The sequence below is a fragment of the Capsella rubella genome, unplaced genomic scaffold (genome assembly GCF_000375325.1).
Source record: "Capsella rubella cultivar Monte Gargano unplaced genomic scaffold, Caprub1_0 scaffold_8, whole genome shotgun sequence".
NCBI lineage: Eukaryota > Viridiplantae > Streptophyta > Magnoliopsida > Brassicales > Brassicaceae > Capsella > Capsella rubella.
In genome coordinates, this window is record NW_006238916.1 from 3,208,085 (window position 1) to 3,231,119 (window position 23,035).

At 31.3% G+C, this 23,035-nt stretch overlaps 2 protein-coding genes, 1 long non-coding RNA gene and 1 pseudogene across 3 annotated transcripts in view; all 4 read right to left on the bottom strand.

Moving 5' to 3' along the window:
* Positions 1-6,700: 6,700 nt before the first annotated feature.
* LOC17876620 (BRISC and BRCA1-A complex member 2) lies at positions 6,701-9,305 on the bottom strand. The gene is made up of 13 exons (XM_006280567.2): positions 9,108-9,305; positions 8,921-9,011; positions 8,639-8,837; positions 8,444-8,534; positions 8,185-8,220; positions 8,007-8,108; positions 7,790-7,920; positions 7,650-7,698; positions 7,478-7,567; positions 7,342-7,395; positions 7,173-7,238; positions 6,982-7,079; positions 6,701-6,899 (listed from the first exon to the last, which is right to left on the bottom strand). Exons 1-13 carry the CDS (start codon positions 9,183-9,185, stop codon positions 6,833-6,835), a joined length of 1,152 nt encoding a protein of 383 aa, XP_006280629.1. The 5' UTR covers positions 9,186-9,305; the 3' UTR covers positions 6,701-6,832.
* Positions 9,306-12,097: 2,792 nt separating this feature from the next.
* Positions 12,098-12,875, bottom strand: LOC111830966. The gene is made up of 4 exons (XR_002834224.1): positions 12,778-12,875; positions 12,527-12,681; positions 12,354-12,426; positions 12,098-12,139 (listed from the first exon to the last, which is right to left on the bottom strand). It is a non-coding gene; the product is annotated as an uncharacterized LOC111830966 (long non-coding RNA).
* A 2,412-nt stretch (positions 12,876-15,287) lies between these two features.
* Positions 15,288-16,317, bottom strand: LOC17875343 (annotated as a pseudogene).
* Positions 16,318-21,448: 5,131 nt separating this feature from the next.
* LOC17875105 (histone-lysine N-methyltransferase, H3 lysine-9 specific SUVH7) overlaps positions 21,449-23,035 on the bottom strand; it is a 3,410-nt gene continuing 1,823 nt past the window's right edge. Inside the window, exon 3 of the mRNA XM_006279718.2 lies at positions 21,449-23,029. Within this exon, the coding sequence (XP_006279780.2) occupies positions 21,530-23,029 (1,500 nt within the window). The 3' untranslated portion in view covers positions 21,449-21,529. The remainder of the gene's footprint in view (positions 23,030-23,035) is intronic.

A 23,035-nucleotide genomic window follows, 5' to 3' on the forward strand; every position in this document is an offset into this window, starting at 1 on the left:
GGCCGTTATGCCGAATTTGTTGTCTCTTGTCGTCTTCCGCAGACTCACGCCACGTCATCGGCCTTCCTCCGGGCCGGGCAGGTAAGCAGTGGAGGGGGCTCATGAATTGAGGCCCATATCCAACAGAAACCATACAAGACAACTTGGAAGATCCAAGTAAGGGTTCTACACAGTGGCGGAGGTAGAGTAATATTAGGGGTTTCATATGACACGCATGAAAGAAAAAAAATCAGGTTAACTTTTACTATAATAATTAAATTTTCCATGTATAAGCAGCTTATTGACACCCCTTTTATAATTTTATTGACACTTCTCAAGTCAAAATATAACTCTCGACACCTATATTCTATATTCATTAAAAAACACAAAGATGCTATTAATATTTTATATAATTTTTAGATTTTAACATACGATTATTGTGCTTTTTTGACAAATTGTGGGGTTTTAAGCTATTAATAAAATTTTAATCGATTAGATGATTAAACATAATTATAAGTTTATTAAGAAAACACAATCCTCTTTTGTAAAACTTGGACTCTTCATCGTCTCTCATCATTTTTGCATAGGCGGATTGAAAGCTAACAAACCGTAAGCCAAATCTTTTGTAATTTATGAAACTTTTGTTTGTTAGTTCAATTAATTAAAATACAAAATAGATTTTTGGATTTGTCTTTTGGTTTATATATTTTGCATCATTTGGTTTATCGACTTTTGAAACTAGCCTTAATTCTACCAGTTGGTACTTTGAAAATGTTTTTTTACGATGAATATTGTAAAGATAGCATCGCGTAATCGTATTTGTGATACCTTATTAAGTGATTGTTTAGTTTTGATTTATTGAAAAACAGTTACTTGACATTATGACAAACAAAACAGCGATAAAATGTTTTCAAATTATATGAGTAAGTGTAGAATTCATTTTTAAAATGACTTTCTGTAATAACATTATATTTTAATATAAATTATTTTCGAGAAAAAATTATGACCCTCATGATTAGTTTTTCTGGCTCCGCCACTGGTTCTACATACGTATCTGTTATCGCAAATCAAGGATGTGATAGTTTTTCTGAAAGAAAAGAAGACATGTTTTGTTTTAAGAAAACAAATTGTTGTTTGATTAATCTGTCTCCAATTTTATGTCAGCATATTTATTTATTGAGGTCCAATTCTTCTCAAAAATATTCGTAGTAATTTAATATCGTTTTTTATAATTCAAGACTTCGTCAGTAACAATTTTTTATAAAAAAAACAGTGACATATAAATACAAAACAGACTCTAAACTTTAGTATAATAGAAGAACTAACTTGTAATGGAGTTCTCAGTGAATGGTTTATCTGAACGATTACAACTTTAGAAGAAAAAATAATTTATCTGCAAATAAGAACACAATATTAGTACATTCAGTAGCAAAAAATTTAAATCCAAAGAAGTTTGCATTAATAAATTACTTCAGCTCGATTAACTAAATCTCATTTACATGATATATAAGTTGATTTGATTCAATTGCAAAAAATTAAAATCCTAGAATGTCAATACACAAATATAGTACTACGATACATCTGTTTGTTTCTACTGTATATATACTCTTGAATCAATAATTAAATAACTAAACAAAATCCTAATCTTAAAAAAACTTACAAATTCCTACTCTATGATACCTCTGCTTGTTACTAACAAAATTATTACAGTAAAACACATGAAAAAATTTGTAATTAATATAGCCTTACAAATTAATAACTAGCATATAAAACAAGAAATGTCAAAATAATATAGTATTAATGGTAAAAACAACATTAAACAATATCCCAAGTTAAAGAATATATTTCAAGGAGATGACAAAGATGGAAGGCAAACAAACAAACAAACTGATGAATATATGTCGATCGACACCCACCACTCGTGTCGATCGTCACTCGCGACACAAAATGTTGGTGTACCTACCACTGGTGTCAAGCGACACTGAAACCCTAACATCACTCCAGAGTCCAGTCGCTTTTCTTCAACGGAACTCCTTCTCCTTTCACTCCATCGTCGTTTGAGACCCTCCAAAGGGACGTACAAAGGCATCACAACACAGAAAAAGGCATACAAGCAAGGAAATCAATCAACAATCATAGAAATCACCAAACATGAATCAAAACTGCTTAGATAAGCCTTGGTCATGCACTCACCTTTAAATCAGAAGAAACCAAAACGAAAACAGCACCAAAGAGGAAGCACAAGCCTCTAAGCTAGACCTATCAAGAAACACATTCAAACCTCACTGGAACCTTAGAAACCTTCTTCACTCTGAATAAACAAAAGCGGTTAAACTATCCAAAAAGTTGACTCTCCTCTTTTAATCATGACCCTAGGGTTAAACAATCCAACCAAATCAATTTCAAAAATTAAAACAAACCGACTGACCGACTGTTCACAGGTCGCAACCCATGTATCATACCGGCTCATCATAATGGCTCTGCCTTTAGAGTTCGGTATGCAGGAAATCTCACTACTCCCCCCACTCCTAGGTCGCAACATTCAAGTCATACCGGCTCAATATCAGGCCCTCAACCTTCAAGCTACGGTATCCATGGAGTCACTCTCGGTCTCGGGTTGTTACCCTAAAGCGTGCTCTCAAATCGTCATCCGAGGCTATCACGTGTCATCCGAGCAAATAAGTCTGAACACCCCCGAACATATCTCTAGATTAGATATATCTCCCGTGGCGTAGGGGTACCATCAGATTCTTATCGACGAGGCGGATAACCGCAAGAGGGAGTCAATTAAATGAATGACTATTAGAATTAATTCCGAAATGGAACCATTGCATAAAGCTAGAATCCATAGATCATTCCATACTGATATGGTTTATGAAATAACCCAGCCCATTTATTAAAAAAAATTATTAGATAATAATCACATACTTATTACTTAACCGTTCCAAATTAAACAAACATGCAACCAACGAAAATAAAATAAACCAACTTCAATAAATAAATAATTCCCCCAAAAATATTCAACAACCAAGGCAAATCAGCAAGTCCTAACATGCTTCTAAATCTATAATCCGATTGTGTTTCCTTTCATTCAAGTTTCTCTTATATCGCTTCTATAATTTTCTTCTATTTTTAGTTTCAACTATTTTTGGGATAATATTTTCATCGCTTTATTTTGGTCATTTCATAAGAGTAAAGAAAGTAATTGATTGATATGTTTGACTGACTTCGTTTTCTTGTTGTTATAGTAAAAAAAACAAAAGAAATAAATTTTTTGATTGGTTAGTAAAAGACAGACCACTTTTGACGGTTTAGTCCATTGGTTTGGTGTTCATGGACTAAATCCGTCTTTCGATCATTATATACTTCTATCCACTTTTACGTTGTTTTTAATTTTTAATATATTTTTCTAGTCTATTGTAGCGAGGACAAAAAGTTTATGGTAAGATATGTGTGGACAAAACCACTTTGTCTATAGTAACTAATCACAACGTTCATTTTCAGTTCCTTAAACCATTGATCTATTATTTTTAATGGATTAATTAGATGTTCATAACCAGAACCAGAAGCTCTGATACCACATGTTAAACATACTTTTAACATGAACCCTAAGATCTTAAATATCTATATCAATCATATAATAGAATTATAATGAGGATTAGAGTAATAGCTCCACTCATTGTAGCAATGATGCTTCTTTAAATGGTTCCTTGAAACTTTCTTGATCAATGGTTTGAGACTTGAAATAAACTCTTAGAAGTTTAGATATGATTTAACTACCTTTCATTTATTGACATCACAGAATGTCAAGTAATCAAAATTGAAATTTGTTCCAGCCAAAATTGAATATATTTCTCTCCAAAATCCAAAAAAAAAAATTCACACCAAAATTGAAAATATAATATCGCCAAAAGGAAAAAAACTTCCCCGCCAAAACTAAAAAAAATTCCACCAAAGTTGTGGAATCGATTCACTTGCCAAAATTTCAGAATATTTGACCATTTAAAAACCTTGTTAAAAATTTACAAAGCTTTTATAAGATTTTTATAAGGTATAGTTTAATATTTTATCTGAAATATAGTTTTATAAGGTTTTTATAAGATGTTATTTATTTGCAACCTGAATAATTTCGAGAATATAACAAACTGATGGTGATACATAGAATTAATTTTACCATTAGGAATATTTTTATCACCATTAGGAACATTAAGTGATTCTGTGTACCTAGCTTTGTACTCTTTTAATGGAAGACTCATGAGAGTTTCAACAACATACCGATAAAATAGAGATTCATATACATTTCTTCGGTATGCTACATTGTATAACCACGAAGCAAGTGGCATTATGAACATGGACGGATGTACTCGTTCATAGACGCTGCAAATGCACCATATAAAATAATATATTCTAATGGTAATTATATGTAACATATTGATTATGCCTTTATTCACTTTCATTTCTTTGCATTCCTTCAATTTTCTCTTTAATATTTGAATCAAAAACTTATAATTAGGTTAAAATAGCTTTTCATGAGTTTTACTTTCTTTCAGTTGAGTTATATTTTTAATGTCAAATAACTATTCTTTGTGCATAATATTTGCACAAGCTTTGCATAATATTTGCATAATACTTATTATTTAAGTTTTGTTGCAATTCTCTTGTTTTTTATGATCAGTATTTATTCCAAAATTTAAATAATTAATACTAGCAAAATAGATATAATGCAATGACATGAGTGTAAAGAAATCCAAATCCAATATCTATTTGCTAAAACCTTTGCAAAAAAATATTATAGTAAAAATTAATTTTGAATTTATTGATGAGAGTTTTTATATTTCTTTCTTTTTTATAATGATGTCTTCAACGAGAACAAATACAAATACCGAGTCTCAATCTTCTTCACAAAGACGCGTAAATTTCTATAAAAAAAAATAATTCAACTATATTTCAGAAAATAATAGAATATTACATTAATAAGATATATATATTCTTTATATGTTGTAATTAAATTCTGTAAATATTACAAACTAAAACGTAATCCTTCTGTTTTTTATTAGTTATCGATTTAAGGTTTTTTCACACAGATTATAAAAGCATTTAAATTTTCTATTCTACCATCCTTTAATGTATTTTCTAGTGTTCTTATTGATTAATTTGTTAAAAATTTTGGATATTATCAAACATCTGAATTGAAAATCTAAAACGATAATTGTTATGAAACAATTATTTTTTCTAAAACGATAACTAATAAAAAAGAGGGAGTAATTAAAATTTTAAAAAATATAAGTGAAACATAAGTAAAGCTTAAACATAAGATATTATTGACGTTGTTTCCATTTTCTTACTCTCTTTGACCTTAAGTGAGTTTTGTTTTAGTTTCCTTTTTGTTAATCCTACTAAACTTCAAATCCTTTTACATATATTTCCATATTACCAATTTACAGTATTTCATTCAAATTATTGTTACATGATGTTTTTCTAGGATACGAATAATGTTTAGGAAGTCAAATGGCTCTTTGCGACATCTAAAGCCCTAAATTGATTAAAAGGGATTTTTTTTTGGTCAACCATTGATTAAAAGAGATTAAAATCAAAAATGGGTGGGGAATAACAAAAATGTAACTACTACTTAGGTTAAGAATCATTAAGCCATGAATGGATGTGGTTTTTTAATTCAGCTTTTGGATTTGGTTTTTAAAGTTTGAGAATTTTTGAGAAATACCCCTTTTGGTGTACCTCTTTCTAAAAATACCCCATTTTTCTATCCATTTTCAAAAATACCCCCTTTTTAAATATACAAAATTATAAAGTTTTATATAGTTTATAAGGTACATCTATATAATAACTACTACTGGGAGATTCGATAAAAATATTTTAAAATGTTTTTTAAATAGTTTTAAATCGTTTTATAAGCTATATAAGGTTTTTAAAAGGTTTTAAAAGGGTTTATACGGTTTTTATAAGGTTTTTATAAGGTTTTTATAATTTATTTTTACGCTATTTATGAAAGGTATATAAAGTTTTATACACATATAAAAGTAATTTATGTATATATTTATAAGCTTAAACACATATTTGGATAAATTTCAACATTTTTAGTGGGTTTGAAAATGGGGTATTTTTAAAAGACGTATATGAAAAGGGGTATTTTTGAAATTCACCCTTTTAGTTTTTGAATTATAGATTTTGTTTTTGGATTTTTTATCAATTTTTCTATTAAAAATCTCAAAAATATGGTTTTTTTGTTTTCGAGAAAAATAACGTACCAAAGCTAAAGATTAGATTCCCTAAAATCTAAAATCTTGAAGAGAAATTCCCTTCAATACCATCATTTTAGTTTTTCTTCCAAAAATACCATAATTTTTTTTTCCCAAAAATAAAATAAAAGTTTTATTTTTCCAAAAATACCATAATATAAAAAGTTGATTTTTGAAGATGTAGTTTTTTTTTTAATGTTTGGGTTGACTATTTATACTTAGGGTATAGTTTTTAGGGGAATGGTTTAGTGTTTATAATTTTAAAATTAGTTTTGAATTTTTAAAATTTATTTTAGGTCTGTGCTATTTTTGGAAAAAATGTATTTTTAGTGGTATTTTTGGAAAATAAAACTTATAATGGTACTTTTAGAAAAAAAAATACCCATTTTCATGGTATTTAAGACAATCCCCTTATTCATCATAGTGTAACATTTTTGCTAGACATGTCAGCTCGATCCATCCTGTAGTCAGATTCAAAACTTTAAAGACTTTTGTCATTCAGTTGAATCATTGAAATAGAAATGTACAGCATTTGAGTTAACATAGCAGGAGGAATGTGACACAGAAATTTAAGACAAACTCATAGTCTAAATACTCTAATGTTGGAGCACAACTTCATTACAATACTTTTTGAAGTTCACAGCCTCATCGGTCAAGAAGTCACTGCAAAAATAAGTAAGCTTTTGTATGTTACGATGGAGAATTAGTTAATGAGATATCTAAGGAAGAGTCCGAAGAGACTAACCACACTCGCTCAGCCATTCGACCCACTTCCCATCTTGGACTCCATGGATACTCGGTGAAGAGGTTTGATTTCACAGGTACGCTCGATTGGTTTAAATGCTGCAAATCAAAAGCTTATCAGTTCTTAAAACTTAAAGAAATATAGGGAAACCCAAAGCCTTTTGTTTGATTTGTTTACAAATAGTTAGATACCTGACAACTCTGAAGCACTAGAGTTGGTTGCTGCTTCGGAAATTGAGTTGAAAAGAAGAAATGAACCTACAACAAAGCCAAAAAATCTAGTAATCCACTGCTATATATTTACTGTGAAACTTGATTTCTCTAGAAGACAAATTTGAAACATGAATAGTGATAGAGTTACCATGAAAGTAAATTGTCCAGAGGCAGTAAGGAATGTAGCCTGACGGCAAAAGGTCTAGAAAGAAAAACAAATAAGAAAGTTAAGCAACTCGGAAATATTTCTAAACATATGCCAAGGCGTGCCAGGAAATGCTTACAGGATCAGCTTCAAGAGGTCTTCCAAGAAAAAGAGTCAATGCCTCGATAAAACTCCTCCTTGAATCAATTGCAGAAACAGCTTCCTGGATCTGGAAACAAAGCTTGATAAGGCCCTCATATCGACAAATTGAATACAATTTTGTATGTGTGAGAAGATTTAGTTCAACTTACTTGTCTCTCAAGGGTTTCTTCGAGATGGGGAAGATATTCAGCCAAGCACCTTTGAAATATAGATTCAAGGGGTGTTAAACATAGCGTTCAGAACATGCATGTTTTGCAGGTATTGTAAACTCTGTGCACATGTAACTTACATCTCATTCATCCATGGAGGAAGTTTAACATCGTCAACAGAGAATAGCGCTTTTAATTCAGAAGAAGACACTAATTTCAAACGAGGTGCTGAAGGTGTTGATTCAATTTTCCGAACAATCGGGTACACTACCTACATCCGTAACCAGTATATTAAGAAGAGACTAGCAATTTTAGTAAAGAATAGCTAAAAGAGACTTATAGGAACGAGTAGAAAACCTGAAGATAAATTTTCTGCTGATGCTTCCAAGGGCACACAACCATCATTTTGTTTATGTTCATATCCATCACAAGAGGTACTGCAAACTTAACTTCCTCTGGCTACATCAAAGATAGTAGAAAGTCAAATGCATACAATGCATCTTACTTCACAAAGAATCTAAAAACCAATATATACCTTGTCAATTCCTGAAACCATTTGCATTTCAATTCCCTGAGAACAGAGGAACAAGAAGAACATAAACAATGAGAACGATGGAAGTTCTAACTAAATACTGATTACAGTTCTTCCGCCAAGAAAAAAAATCCCAAACCAAAAAACAAAATTACTTATCAATCCATCCTTTAATGCCAAGCCTAGAAATAAACATAAACAATATGCTTGAAGAAGCCTTAGCTCAAACACAGTTGCTTCTTTTTTTCCATCACTATAATACCTTGCGAGTTAACACGGTACTAATCTCAAACTTGACGCGATCATCATCAACTTGGCCGACTCTCCTTCTTTGATACGCCACATACTGATCCCTACACAATACATTAATCAAAGAGAAACAACAATTACGCAAAGCAAATACATAAAACTTGTTAGATTTTTAAACCATGGCAAGCAAAACTCAAAGGAAAGCAACCTAAATCCTTGAATGAGAACATGTAACCGCTTCGAATCCTTGTTATCCCACTCAGACAAAGCCTTCTTCAACGACGATATCTGATCATCATCATCATCAGGAACAATAGTGCTACTACACGGCACAAAATCTTCATCATCAGGTCCAAATACGAAATCAGGAGCATCAATTGAATACTCTGAATTGTAAATAACATCCCCTGCCATAGTTAAGAACCACGAAATCAAAGATCTTCTTCAACAACACAATCACTGCGTAATCAACGGAAGAATCAACACTTACATTTAATATTGTCTAGACAATAAGGTATCACCAAAGTAAACCGATCGAGGATCTTGGGATTAATCTTGTTACCAGACCATACATTTTCAATCTACATAGAACCAAATCAGATTATAAACCCTAATTTTCTGAAACGAATCAGAGAAGATGATCGAAGCTTTGAAATTGATGATGGTGTTGTTGTTACCTTGATGGAATCAGGAGAGTGATTGAGTAAGTAGTGGAGCTGATCCGCGATTAGAGGTGGGAATCCTTCGAACGCCATGGGAGGGAGATTGTGAAAGTGACGGCGGTGGTACTCGAGTTACGGTCGCGAGTCGCGACGGTTCACGGTGGTTAGGTTGGAGTAGAGAGAGAGAGAGAGAGAGAGAGAGAGAAAAGGGCTCACCGAAAATTACGTTTATTATTTATTTATTTATTTTTATCTTAATTAAAGTAAAACTTTTGGTATGATCACTATCTCCTTTTCTCTTTGTACTATGGGAAATGGGCTGAGTGTTTTAGTGGTTCTAAAGTGGAAATCTTGAGTTATAACAAAGATAGATTGAAGGCAAAGCTCTATGGATTGGTTTTTTAGATTTCTTTCTTAGGATGGAAAAGAAGATCTTGTTAAAACCAGTTGCTTTGGCTATGTCGGTGTTTGTTATGTCATGCTTTTCACTACCAAAAACTACATGATGTTATCAAGTGCCACTACTGCTTTTTGGTGGAGTAATGCTTAGCATGCTGAAGGAATCCATTGGCAGAGATGGGATAAGTTATGTCTATCTAAGGAGTATGGTGGTCTAGGTTTTAGGGACATCCAAACCTTTAATCAACCTCTCCTTGCAAAACAAGGTTGGAGGATAATATAGTTCTTCGACTGTTTGTTTTCGCAAATTATGAAGAGTAGGTATTTCCCCGATGAGGATTTTATGAATGCTACTCTAGGCCCCTGACCCTCATTTGCTTATAGAAGCATATAAAACTGAAGAGATCGTCTAATTATGGGGTTAAGAAGAACATTGGAAATGGAAGTTCTTTTAAGGTATGGATAGATCATTGGACTGAAGATGAAGAATTGAGAGCTCCTTGGAGGAGAAATAACCTCTTAAATCCTGATTTAAGAATCTTTACATTGATAAACAGTGCTAATCGAGACTGGGACTAAGAAGCTTTGGAATATCATTTCTTACCACAGTGCATTCAAAGAATAAAAAGGATTAAGCCTGTCACTGAGGTAGAAGACTTTTATTTATGGAAGTACAACAAAAGTGGAGATTTCTCTATTAAATATGCCTATTGGTTGGCTTCCCAATTGGTTGGCTTCCCAGTCCAACAATGAGCAGATTAGGAATAAAGCATCTAAACTGCCTTTAATAAATGATTTAAAAGCTCAAATATGGGATGTCCAAACTGATCCAAAGATCAAGGTTTTCCTTTGGGAGGTCTTGTTTGGGACTCTTCCGGTTATTGCTACTATAAAAGGGAAATGAATAAAGTTGGATGATAGATGCCATAGTTGTGCTAAGGATGAAGAGACGGTCAATCATGTTCTTTCCACATGTTCTCTTTCAAGAAAGATTTGGGCATTATCAGGTATACCCTCTCCAGAAGAAGGATTTTACAAAGGGTCTATTTTCTCCACTATTCATTACCTTCAGAGCAACATGAAGAATTCGTCTTGGTTTGAAGAATTGAGAAAAACCTTTCCTTGGAGTATTTGGATGATTTGGAAAAAACAGAGATTTGGTTACCTTTAAAGAAAAACATTTCTCTCCTTTAGAATCAATTAAAAAAAAGTAAAGAGGACTGGTTGCAACGGTCTGATGCTCAAAAGGTGGAAAAAGAGTCCAAGGAGGAGAAATGGTGGGGCGAAAAAATCTTCGAAATAGCCAGAGTATTCCTCAGTTGCAAGTTAAAAATTTGTGGAGTGCGCCACCCTTGAACTGGTAAAAATGCAATATTGGTGTCTCTTGGTCCAGTAGAAAAAGAGTGGCTAGTTATACTTGGGTACATAGAGATCACACTGGGGTGGTTTTAATGCATAGTAGAACGGCTATGGTTAATGTCATAGATAAGTTTGAGCCCACTTTCAAGGGTTTCTAAGGGGCATTGAATGTATGAGAAGTCACATAGTTAAGAAGGTGATATTTGCAATGCAAGAGGAGCGATTGATAAAAGCAATTATCAAGCCTTCAGCTTGGCCTTCATTTAGATACCAATCTATGGAGGTTTGTCGGAAGCGAGGGTCTTTTAAAGACTGGAAATACTTTTGCAAAACTCATCTTCAAACCAAGTAGCATTTCTTATTGCACAAAGCGTTACAGATGAAGGTAGGTTACATTCTTATGTGGCCTCAAGTCATCCATGGTGGGTTGAAAAGTTTTTGCTGAAGAAAGAGTTGCTACCTTTGATTAAATTTTTTTTTTGCTAATATGGCTAATATGGCTAGTCTGTGAGCATATTTTTGTATATGCATGTTGGGTGTATGGTGTGGACTTAGGTTAGTATTAACTAAAGGGGTTGTTTGTTTTTGCTCTATCGGGCCTTTGTTGGCCAATATTGTAACAATCTACTATATCTTATATAATAAGATAAGGTTTCTTCTTAACTTTGCTTCACAATGCGACATGTGTCGCTCTATGCTTCTGATATGTGTCATTTTTATTAATCTCTAATCTAACATTTCAAAAAAAAAAAAATATGATATTGTGATGTAAGTTATATGTTATATGTATAGTTTGCTTTTTAGAAAGTGTCATTGTTGCAAAACTATGTTTTCCCTAACTTTAGTTTATATGATAAGATAAGGTTTCTTCTTAACTTTGCTTCACAATGCGACACGTGTCGCTCTATGCTTCTGACATGTGTCATTTTTATTAATCTCTGAAAGAAACCATCCCATTTTTTTTCTTTTAAACATGCAAACCGAATTAACCCAATTAATTCAAACCAGCTTAACCGGGCCATAATAATTTAAATCAATTAAACCAAGAAATCTCATTAAAGTAAACCAACAATATTAACCAGCGGAAGACTTAACCAAAAATCCAATAAAACAATTTCATTAAACCATCAAGTTCAACCAAACATTATTCCAAAACATGATCATCCTAACATGTTTCTAAATTCCATTCTAACACCCTAACAAATCCAACAATAATCTAAAACACCAATGATCGCCTAGATCATCCTCCTCTCCTCGCCATGATTCCACGGATCACACTTTGCCTTTACCTGCATCAAAGAAAGAGATGCATAAGTATTTCATACATACTTAGTGAGGGCGATCCTCCCATCTACGAACTATACACACAAGCAATGAGATAACACCCACATATATAACAAAACAAACCATCCAGCAAGCTAAACATCCAATTCACCTACAAATCGTCACAAAACAAGTCACTCGATCCCAATCGCTTAGATAAGCTCATGGTCACGCACTCACCTTAACAAGGTGATTTGAATTCAAAAACAACCAGGAAAAACTCTCCTCGCGACTGCAACAGCCAAACAACGCCCTACAACAAACCACACAAACAAAAATCTCTAAGAACCAAAAGGACAGAAACAGCAGAAAAACTACAGCCGCAGAAACGAGGCCCTAAAACATAAACCCACCGTTAACTTCTTAATCACTACGGTGAAAAGCAAGATCCAGACGTCTCAAAGCTGCCCACAAAAATTGGTGCCGATCGGAGAAACGATGAAACCACGATCGCACTTACAAACTCCGATGATCCCAGTTCGCAACAGAGAAAACGCGTCTCACCAAACTGCATAAAACTCACTGAGTATTAATCCGAATTCACTTCTGTAAAAAGGAGAATCAACGTACACGCCTTAAATACAAACCTACCAAAATTCATTACCTTTCGGTAAGATTTGATACCTCACAAGTAAACTTCTCCTTCTCCTTTTCTCAACTCAACTCTCAGAAACAACAGCAACAAAACAAAAGAGAGAAGAAGTGCTCCTTATAAAAGTTAGGGTTTTTGGTTTAATCTGGTTAAACCATGATTTACCTAAACCGACATTAATTAAACCTCCTTTGATTCAATTGACAAATCGACCAGCTTAGGAAATCAACCAGAATTAAACCGAGTCCACCCTAATTCTTATATACACACTCAACTCTCATATTATTTTACAGAACACGGGCGTTACAATCTCTAATCTAACATTTCAAAAAACAAAAATTATGATATGTGTTGTAAGTTATATGTTATGTGTATAGTTTGCTTTTTAAAAAGTGTCATTGTTGCAAAAATATGTTTATCCTAACTTTAGTTTTTAATTAAATTAAATATCATATAAGCTAAACATAAAATAAAGTTGTTATAATTTTTTATGCAAAGACAATTGTTATAATTTTTTATTCAAAGAAAATTGTTATAATTTTTTATTCAAAGAAAATTGTTATAATTATTTATTCAAAGAAAATTGTAATGAACTTTTTTCCTACTACTTTAAAGATACCTTTTTAAAGTTATTAATATGGGTAATAAATTATTTAAAACATTATTTCTAATTTTAAAAAGTTAATTTATGAGAGAAGAATTAAAGAGATTTTTTAGTATGGTCAAATCTATGATAAATACTGAAATTAGAGAAAGCTTGATTGTTTTTCAGTATAATAAATCAGTAGATCTTATATAAAATTTGGATAAAAGTATTTATAAGATAATTATTTCTATGTAACTATTTAACCAACAAAATTTATTTAATTTTCTATTATCAAATAGTTGAGAAAATAATATAATGAATTTAAATCAAAGGATAACTATCATATTATTCACAAATCAGATATATGTATATATATATAAGTATGTATTAATTAATATAACTTTCATAAAATGTATGATCTTTAAAAGAAAAAATTAAGGACCAATTTTTTGTAAGCAAGTATATATATATATATATATATAGTATTGTTTTGTAATTAAAAGTTAGTTAAATATGAAATATTAATTTAAAATTATATTAAGTTAAATATAGTGTATAAGTGTTAGTATATGTTTTGAAAATAATTTTAACAAAATAATATGTTTATATTCATTTATATGTTTATTATAAAATAATATTAATTTTTATGTTTAAAAAAAAATAATTAACGCACAAAAAAAATGGAACGCGGTCGCAAAATTTGTATAAAACATATTTTGTGTACATTGTAAACATTAAAAATAAACGAAAAGTATATTTGGAAAATATAAAACTGAATGAGATCTAAACAAAGTAATACAAAATTAGCACATACACAATATAAAAGGCAACTGTAGATTTGATGAAAAAAAATATTTTGTGTACATTATAAATATTAAAAGTAAGCAAAATTGACTTTAGTTATGAGCATTTACTCACCTTATATTTTATCATTACCTAAAATTAAATTGAATTTTAAAAATGATCAAGTTAAACTTTCAAAATATCAAATTAAAAGATTTCATTTGAAACATATGATATATTGTTTTAAACCTTATTTATAAAAAAAACTTCAATTTAGATTATAAAAGCATTTAAACTATAGTTATGTAAAAACTAAAAAGAGAGATCATAAGCCAAATAACTTTTATATTACATGAGAAGAAGATTACATGAGAAGAAGAACTTCGATATTTTTTTAATTCTAATTGATTGTAAAAGAAGCTGACACAGGAGGTAGATGAGAATATATATAATTTTTATAGTAGCATTAGTTTAGTTTTAAAATTACTACTAAAATTTTTAAAAACAAACATGAATGAAGATTTACATTACTATAAAAGCTAAATAAATGAATCCAAACTAAAATATCATAACATGTTTACATCAAAACTAACAAAGAAGATGAACAACGACATCTATCTATTATATGTACATGACAACAATTCTGAACTGTTTATAACAAATCGATTTTATGTTTGGTCTCTCTAGGAAAAAATAACTTACGAAAGGTATTTGTATTGTTATGAAAAGACAAGTTATTATTTATTTATAACAAATGAGGTTAAGTTACTAAGAGTGTAGACTGAGGTATGATATTCTTGTGTAACTCATACAATATTTATCATAATTTAATAGGAATCTAGTGGTGAACATTAACAAAGAAGATGAACGATGATATCTATCTATTACATGTACATGACAACAATACTGAACTACTTATGACAAATCGATTTTATGTTCGGTCTCTTTAGGAAAAATAAGTTGGGTAGGTATTTGTATTATTATGAATATACAAATTATTATTTATTTTTGGTAAATGAGGTTAAGTTACTAAGAGTGTAGGAGTGGCGTATGATATTCTTGTGTAATTAATACATAATTAATACGTTATTAATTATCATATTTATCGTAATTAATACGTTATTAATTGTATGTACATGACAACAATTCTGAACTACTTATAAGAAATTGATTGTATGATGAAGAAGTAGACCCATCTATGCTGTTGAAAGTACACAAACACATCTATGAATGTGACTATTTGTCTTTGTGTATATGCAATATGTGTAACAAAAAGAGGGAGGGAGAGAGGACCTTGAATGATCTGAGTTGCTTAGTCCTGTCACGCGTTGCATATAGCAAATTGTTGTCAAAATCTGAGGGGTCTTCTCGAGATGTCATGTCATACAAATCAATAGTTTCTAATGGACCAACATCGAAGTCTTCAATGAAGAACTCATCATTATTAACTACTACACATGAAGTGTTGAAGATGATGAAACTAACAAAAACTGCACATAATAGCAATTCCAAAACTTGGAAGAAAAAATGATGACAACACACACAAACCTTTCATAGAGTTGCTGCTAAAGGATCTAGTACTGGCCACTCTGTCTTCAACATGTGCAGCTTGAATCTCTGTAGTGGATGGGATTAGATGTGAAACACCCGTATAAATCCCAGAGGGAGATACAAATGTATCATCATTACAGGTTATATAGTCATAAAGCTTTCCGGGGAGCGGTGAGTAGATTGAGATATCGGATCTTTGTGGAAAAGGGAAGTGCGGGCTGTCTGATTACATGTTAATATAGTCATAAAGCTTTCCTTTTACTCCACATCCTTTAGTTGGAATCATCAAACACACAGAGACTTGGGAACTAGGAAAAGTACCTGAGAAGCAAAACTGTCCACCTCCACAAGAATCGTTTCCAATTTACGGTAGAATTTATCATACCATGCTCTTCCTTTGGAATCTCTACTCATAGCTCACAAGGACAAATACTACTAAAAAAACAAATCTACCAATAAACACCTTGTCGAAACAAACAAGATCATCATCACAAATATCAAATCACAAATGATTACAGGGAAGCTTTTCAATGGAAAGTGAGATGCTATATATCAGACAAGATGTTGCCAACGTAAGAAAGAAGAAAGAATGTAAGCAGTTTGGTCTGTAAAGTTATAAACCTCGAAAGACTGTACAATTCCTATCGAATTCGTGATCAAAGCACCAGAACAGCATAAATAAAAGTGCAATTGCTGAAGAAGACGGACGTCAAGAAAAAGAAGAGAAACAACAAACCCTAAAAATCAAATTAAGAGCAGATATAGATGAAAATTAAACAAAGGAAAGAGATAGAGAGGACCCGAAAAGCCAAGACTTACATAGAAAGAACCAGAATATATAATTTTACCAGAGTCTAGATTTATTTTTCCTTTCGTTAATATTAAATAAGGTTCTTGTGATTTTTTTATTTTTTTAAATAATACTAGATTTTAACCCGCGGTACACCGCGGGGCAATTTTTTTTTATTTTTAGATTTTTTTATAATATTCAAAATTTATATTATACTAAAATATATTTAAAAATTATTAAGATTACATAATATCAAACATAATGAAATCAGTTTGATTAATATAATGAAATCAATTTGATTCACATGTCTTATATTGGTGTTGTAAAAAATAATACAATAAAATTTTAACCCGGTTTAAAGTTTAAGACTCATACTCGTCCCGTCATACAAACCGTCATACAACATGTCATAAAACCGTCACACAATCCGTCATACAACACGTGTATAAATGTTACTTAGAAAAAATTATAGTAATTGCTTCCCTATGTGTTCGCATAATATGAGTCTATTTTCAAAAATACAAATTGCAACATATCCAGAAAAAATGTATTTTAATTATGCATATATTTTATGGAATAAATTAATTTTCAAAACAATAAGATTATATGAAGATATTAGACATGGTATTTTCTATTTATTAGTTATATATCTTCTTGAATAAATAATAAATGCTAATGTCATATGATTGTAAATAAGTTCAACTCCCAAGGTTTCTTTTAAAAAAATGTACTTGAAAAATGTATATATAGATGAAGAAAAATGTTAAAATTCCTAAATTTTTTGCAAACTGTTGTGTTAATTTTCTCCGAAATAGTAACTGAATTTTAATCCATTTTTAATTTATGTATTTAATGAAAGATTGATTTGGTAGTTTTTGGAGAGATTTAAGGAGAATGAGATTAAGTTAATTTTTTGAATTAAATGTGATTTCGATTTTTTAAAAAAATTAATATCAATGGAATGGCATTCTCTTGTAAATAACTCTCAACCCCAAGGGTTTTTTCCAATTTTGCTGCAAAAATGTTAATATAGATTAAAGAGAAATTGATACCAATAACCTTTTTATTATACCCTCTTTTAAAAATACCCTCTTTTTTTACCATTTTCATTTTTGCCCTCTCTTATATTTTAATGGCCATTTTACCCCTATTTGAAAGAATATTCTTTCCCAAAGGAAGGAATATTCCATCCAAAAATTCCCCCCCCCAAAATTTTCCCGCCAAAAAAATTTCCCGCCAAAATTTTCCCGCCAAAAAAATTTCCGCAAAAATTTTCCAGCAAAAAAAATTATTTTTTCAAAATTTTCCCGCCAAATTTTTTAAAGGGTTTACAAGATTTTTTAAAGGGTCTTTTAAAGGGTTTACAAGGGTTTTTAAAGGGATTTACAAGAGTTTTTAAATGGTTTTTAAAAGATTTGTAATGGTTTTTAAAGGGTTTTAGAAGCCTAAAAAGGTTTTCAAATGGTTTTTAAATGATTTACAATGGTTTTTAAAAGTTTTTATAAGTTTATAACAGTTTTAAAAGGATTTACAAGGATTTTTAAAGGTTTTTAAAAATTTACAAGGATTTTTAAAGGTTTTTTAAAAGGATTTACAAGTGTTTTTAAAAGGATTTAAAAGTGTATTTAAAGGCATACAAAGATTTAAAAATAGTTTCAAAGGATTTACAAGAAGTTTTAAAGGGTTTTAGAAGTTTACAAAGGTTTTTGAAGGGTTTACAAAAGTTTTTAAAGGTATTACAAGTTCTTTAAAATGGTTTTTAAGGATTTACAAGGATTTTTAAAGGGTTTTAGAAGTTTACAAAAGTTTTTATTAAATGATTTATCACGGTTATAAGGGGTTTAAAGGGATTTACAAGTGTTTATAAATATTGTAAAATGATTTACAATGGTTTTAAAAGGTTTACTCAAGTTTTGAAAGGTTTTGGATGACTTTTAAAAGATTTACAAGGGTTTTTAAAGGATTTTTTTAAGGATTTATAAATATTTACAAGGTTTTTTTAAGGAATTCCGGAAAAAATTTTGGGAGGAAATTTTTTTTTGGCGGAAATTTTTTTTGTCGGAATTTTTTGGCGGGAAAATTTTTGCCGAAAATTTTTGGCGGGAAAATTTGGCGGGAAATTTTTCGGAAGGAATATTCTTCTTGTTGGAAAGAATATTCTTTTCTTCATCATGGGTTATAATAAAGGAGGGTAATTTAGTCATTTTGTACATTGAAGAGGGTATTTTTGAAAATGGACACCTAGAGAGAGTACTTGTAGAAAAGGGTATCATAAAAAGGTTAGTTGTGCAAATCTCCCTAGATTAAATCTATTGACAAAAAAAAATCTACTAACATTAATTAAATCCTGATTTTGGGCCTCTTTTAAAAGGTAAGCCCATCAGATAATGAATTGGTGATCCAGGCAAAAATACTATACAAAATTCTCTACGATTTTTATTTTTTTAATTACACTCTGATCACTCACTCTTCAAGATACTTAATAAAGTTTTATAAATTTTTTTATATTTTAAAATTTATATTTTGATTTTTCTTTGTTTTTTGTTTATTTTTTTTGTTTTTACTGTTGTCATTGTATTAATTTAGTATATGAAATGTTTATTATTATTTGTTTAACTTTGATTTAGGTCAAATAGTAGCTGTTAGAACCTTACATTTCAAAAGCCTCCAATTCTCGTAGGCCAAATTATTCTGGTGAATCCACTTATTTATTTATCCAAGTGTTTTCATTTTACTTTTTAGTTTTTTTCTACTTCTTATGCCTAAAATCGGTTGTGTTCTCGTTTGAGGTGGCTTCGGATGACATCAATTTAGTGGTATATTTATCTGTATAGTATAAATATTCTTGTTTTGTATTTTGTTTTTGTATTTAGCCCCATTAATCAAAAAATTGATCATTACTTTATAAATAGATACTTGTTTTATTTATTTTGGACATAAATGTTTTTTACTATATTACTAGGTTGTGAACCCACGCTACGCGTGGGTTTATTTGATATATTTTGGTAAAATCATATTTGATTGATGATAGTTATAAAACTTTTATACAGAAAGTTAGATTGTTATTAAGGCATAAAAATTCATTTTCAAATACACATTTAAAAAAATTATAAAATCAATTTTGTAAAGGAATCAAACAGAATCAAAAGAATCATGAATCAATCTTGTTTTTTTTCATATTTAATTGGGCACAATTACCTATGTCTTCTTATTTTTCCTCACATTCATTGTTTTCATATTTTTCATATATATAAGGGCGAAAATAGTTTATGTCCACACAAATCACTTAGAATATGTATCTATCAAGTCGTTGGTGAGTAGAGAGGATGTTGGGGTGGGAGCAATAGTTGATCACCAATATTGAGGGTTTGGTGCATTTTCTTGTACTTTTAGGTTTTCTTTCTTAGGCGTTTTCCGGGTTACTAATGGTTTACTTAAACAAAAGTAAATCATGTTGTTTCCTTTTATATAAGGTTTAAAACGGCCATAAGTGTTTATCCTCACCACCTCACATGCATAATGGTGCTCTTGGTTGTCTTCGATTTTTGCAACATCTTTCATTGTCTCATTAGTTTAGACCTAGAAGGAACGATAAATATGGGCCCCATAAAGGTTAATCATAGCTTCCTAACTTTATGTGACAGTTTCGCAGCACATATTTCTTCACAGTAATACTTAATTAGTTGATATAGGTCAGCATGGACTTATATATGAACTCTACATCTAGGGTGGAAGAGGGCCTAGTTTCAACATCAATGGCACAAAGCATGTCTTCTTTATGCTTTCTTTTACTGATATCTTTAATTTTCTGCCACTAAACTTGTATTTGGGCCATAACAACCATCAATACTTGATGCAATTTTGCACTTAAATGATACACGATATTCTCTTTGTTTCATCATTTTGATTACACATGTTCCATATAGAGAAAAAAATGGAATTAGCTGGAATTAGCTGGAATTAGCTTCAAGTGCAACCAAACAAATAAATGGTGTTTAAGAAAACATAACTTAGGTTCAAAATCCAAAAAAAAGAAATGTAGTTATAGTCTTCCAAGAAAATATACACTTCATGCTTAAACTTTTGGGATCATGCTGCTTGACATAGAAACTATGATGATCTAGTGATTTATGTTGATTCTTACCATACACTCCAGCTAATACTTTCCCGAAATCAGAGCGACACCTAGCCAATTTTTCTTGTTTCTGCTTTCATTGATACTTATTTTTAAATCCAATACTTTTAGAATAGTAATAAACTTTAATAGTGGCTGACGGCTCGGAATTTACAACTTAAAAAATATGATCAAATGTGATACCTCTTCTTATTATTTATACTAAAAATATGTAGGGTTAATCGAATATATATTTTTGGTAATATTCTTGTTCTGGTTAAAAAATAAGAAGATTAAGAAAATAAGAATAAGAAATGTAAGTTTTATATATTTCATATATTGTTTTTCATAAGTTTACAATTCTCTTTTTTCTTTATATTTATTTTTCCTTTTTATTAATATTTTGTATAAAAAAGAAATAGAAGTTAAAAATGTTAATTAATAAGATGGAAAAATGTTAACTAATTAGATGTCTAATTACTATTAGTCGTTTAAAATCCTATGTGGACGCTCTCAAAAGCTTATAGCCTCAACTTTTATATAGTATAGATTTATTTTCTTAAAACCACTATTGAATATAAAAAAATAAAATAATAGCTAAGTTATGAGGTAGAAAAGAAATTAAAAACTAAAGTTTTGTAATTCTAAATTAATGTAAAAAATTAAGATGAATGATGATGTGGCAACTGATGTGGCATAAGGAGAAGAGAGAAAAAGTTAACTTTATATATATAGATAAAGACAAAACATACAACAACAAATAAAAAAAAACAAGGAATTTTTTTTTTCATTTTTCGAATACAAAGAAAATTAAATGACGAAATAAAATAAAAAACAAGGATTATTTTTTTCAGTTTTTGAATACAAAGAAAATTAAATGATGAAATAAAATAAAAAAGAAGGAAATCACAAAAGAAACAAACGATAAAAAAAGTACATATCAGCCGAAGGAGCCACGACACTTGTCTGAACCACAGAGACAAATCTTGTTGCCTCTGTAAAGTAACTCATCTTCTCCAACCTTCTCCACAGAAGAAACTCCATAGTCATATGTTAACTCTGTCAATGGAAGGATATGCTTCTTTGCAAACAGCCCTATGTGAACGTACCCACCATACTCAATAGGCTGCCAGAAAACATTGGGCGAGCAGCTGTGGTTCATGAACCGAGCAACGTTCCCTTTTTCCTTGGCGCTTATCAAGACTTGTGTCGGCAGATTGAATACTTCAGGGACGCTTTCCCAAATACTCTCACACACAAGCTCCGGTTCGTAGTTCCACCTAAACTTTTGGTAAACCCGAGATGAGTCGAATAAGTAGTCGTGATCCTCATCTTTCACTGCTTCTTTTGTCTTCCTCACACCAGCAAACTCGCAGATGAAGGTTCCGGCTCGGATTGGATCCCAAGAACGTAAGCCCCAACCACGGTTTATTGTCTTGAACACTTCCATGTGGAGCTTCAAACCGTTTTGAACCAATCGGTTTTTGCAGTCGTTGGGGCAAACACAATCTTCACCACACTCGTAAATCATTGGTTTACGACAAACCAAAACGGACTTGTGATACGGTACCTGGCCTCCGTTTTTATGCATGCACATGCAGCTTAGATGAGTGCATGACTCCTCTTGACAGTTCTGGCATCCAAGTGCTTGGCTATCGATGGGAATATCATCTGTGTAATGCTGAGATGTGATGTATTCAAAGTCGTCAGGGTTGGTTTTGTCGTCTTCGTCCACTTCGTTGACCACCGGGACTGGTAAAAGCTCATTTCCAAAAGAATAATCTTCATGTATAGAACCCTTCCTAGAGGCACTCATGTTCAGCGTCCTCAACCTTTCAGCTTCTTTCCACATTGCATAACCAGTACGAGGTTGGTCCGCCTTCCTCACCAATTTAAACTTGAATTCGATGAAACCGGATTTCCCTCTCAGAGGATAGATATCAGTAACAGTGTAAAGTCCATCGTAGATGTATATCTTCTTTTTCAGAAGGTAGGGGTCTTTTCTGCCTAGGATGACTCTAACGTCAGTCATCAAACTTCTTTGCAGTGCAAGGTTTCCTCTTTCCATAACTTGATCTTGAGGTACATCGTTCTTGGATCCGCCATGTCCAGAATAGATCAACATGTCAGGCTGATTGGTATCATCATCGTACTGTCCTGATGACACCACACTCGACGCAAGAGGTAGTACTTCCCCATCCTCAACCGTCAGGTAATCAATGCCAGCGACCGCTTGTCTATGAAGCCCGACTAAGCACATCTCCCCCCAGAAATAGAATATGTCGCCTATTTCTACTCCAGGAACTGTACCACGCCTCCTTTTCTTATTAGTCTGGACCCCCATAGTCCTGCAATTAGCCTCAGCGGTTGTAAGGATGTATTTCTGAAGGTTTAGTTGGCAAAATCTCCGTCTAACCGCATCAAACCGCATCATAACCGACTCAAC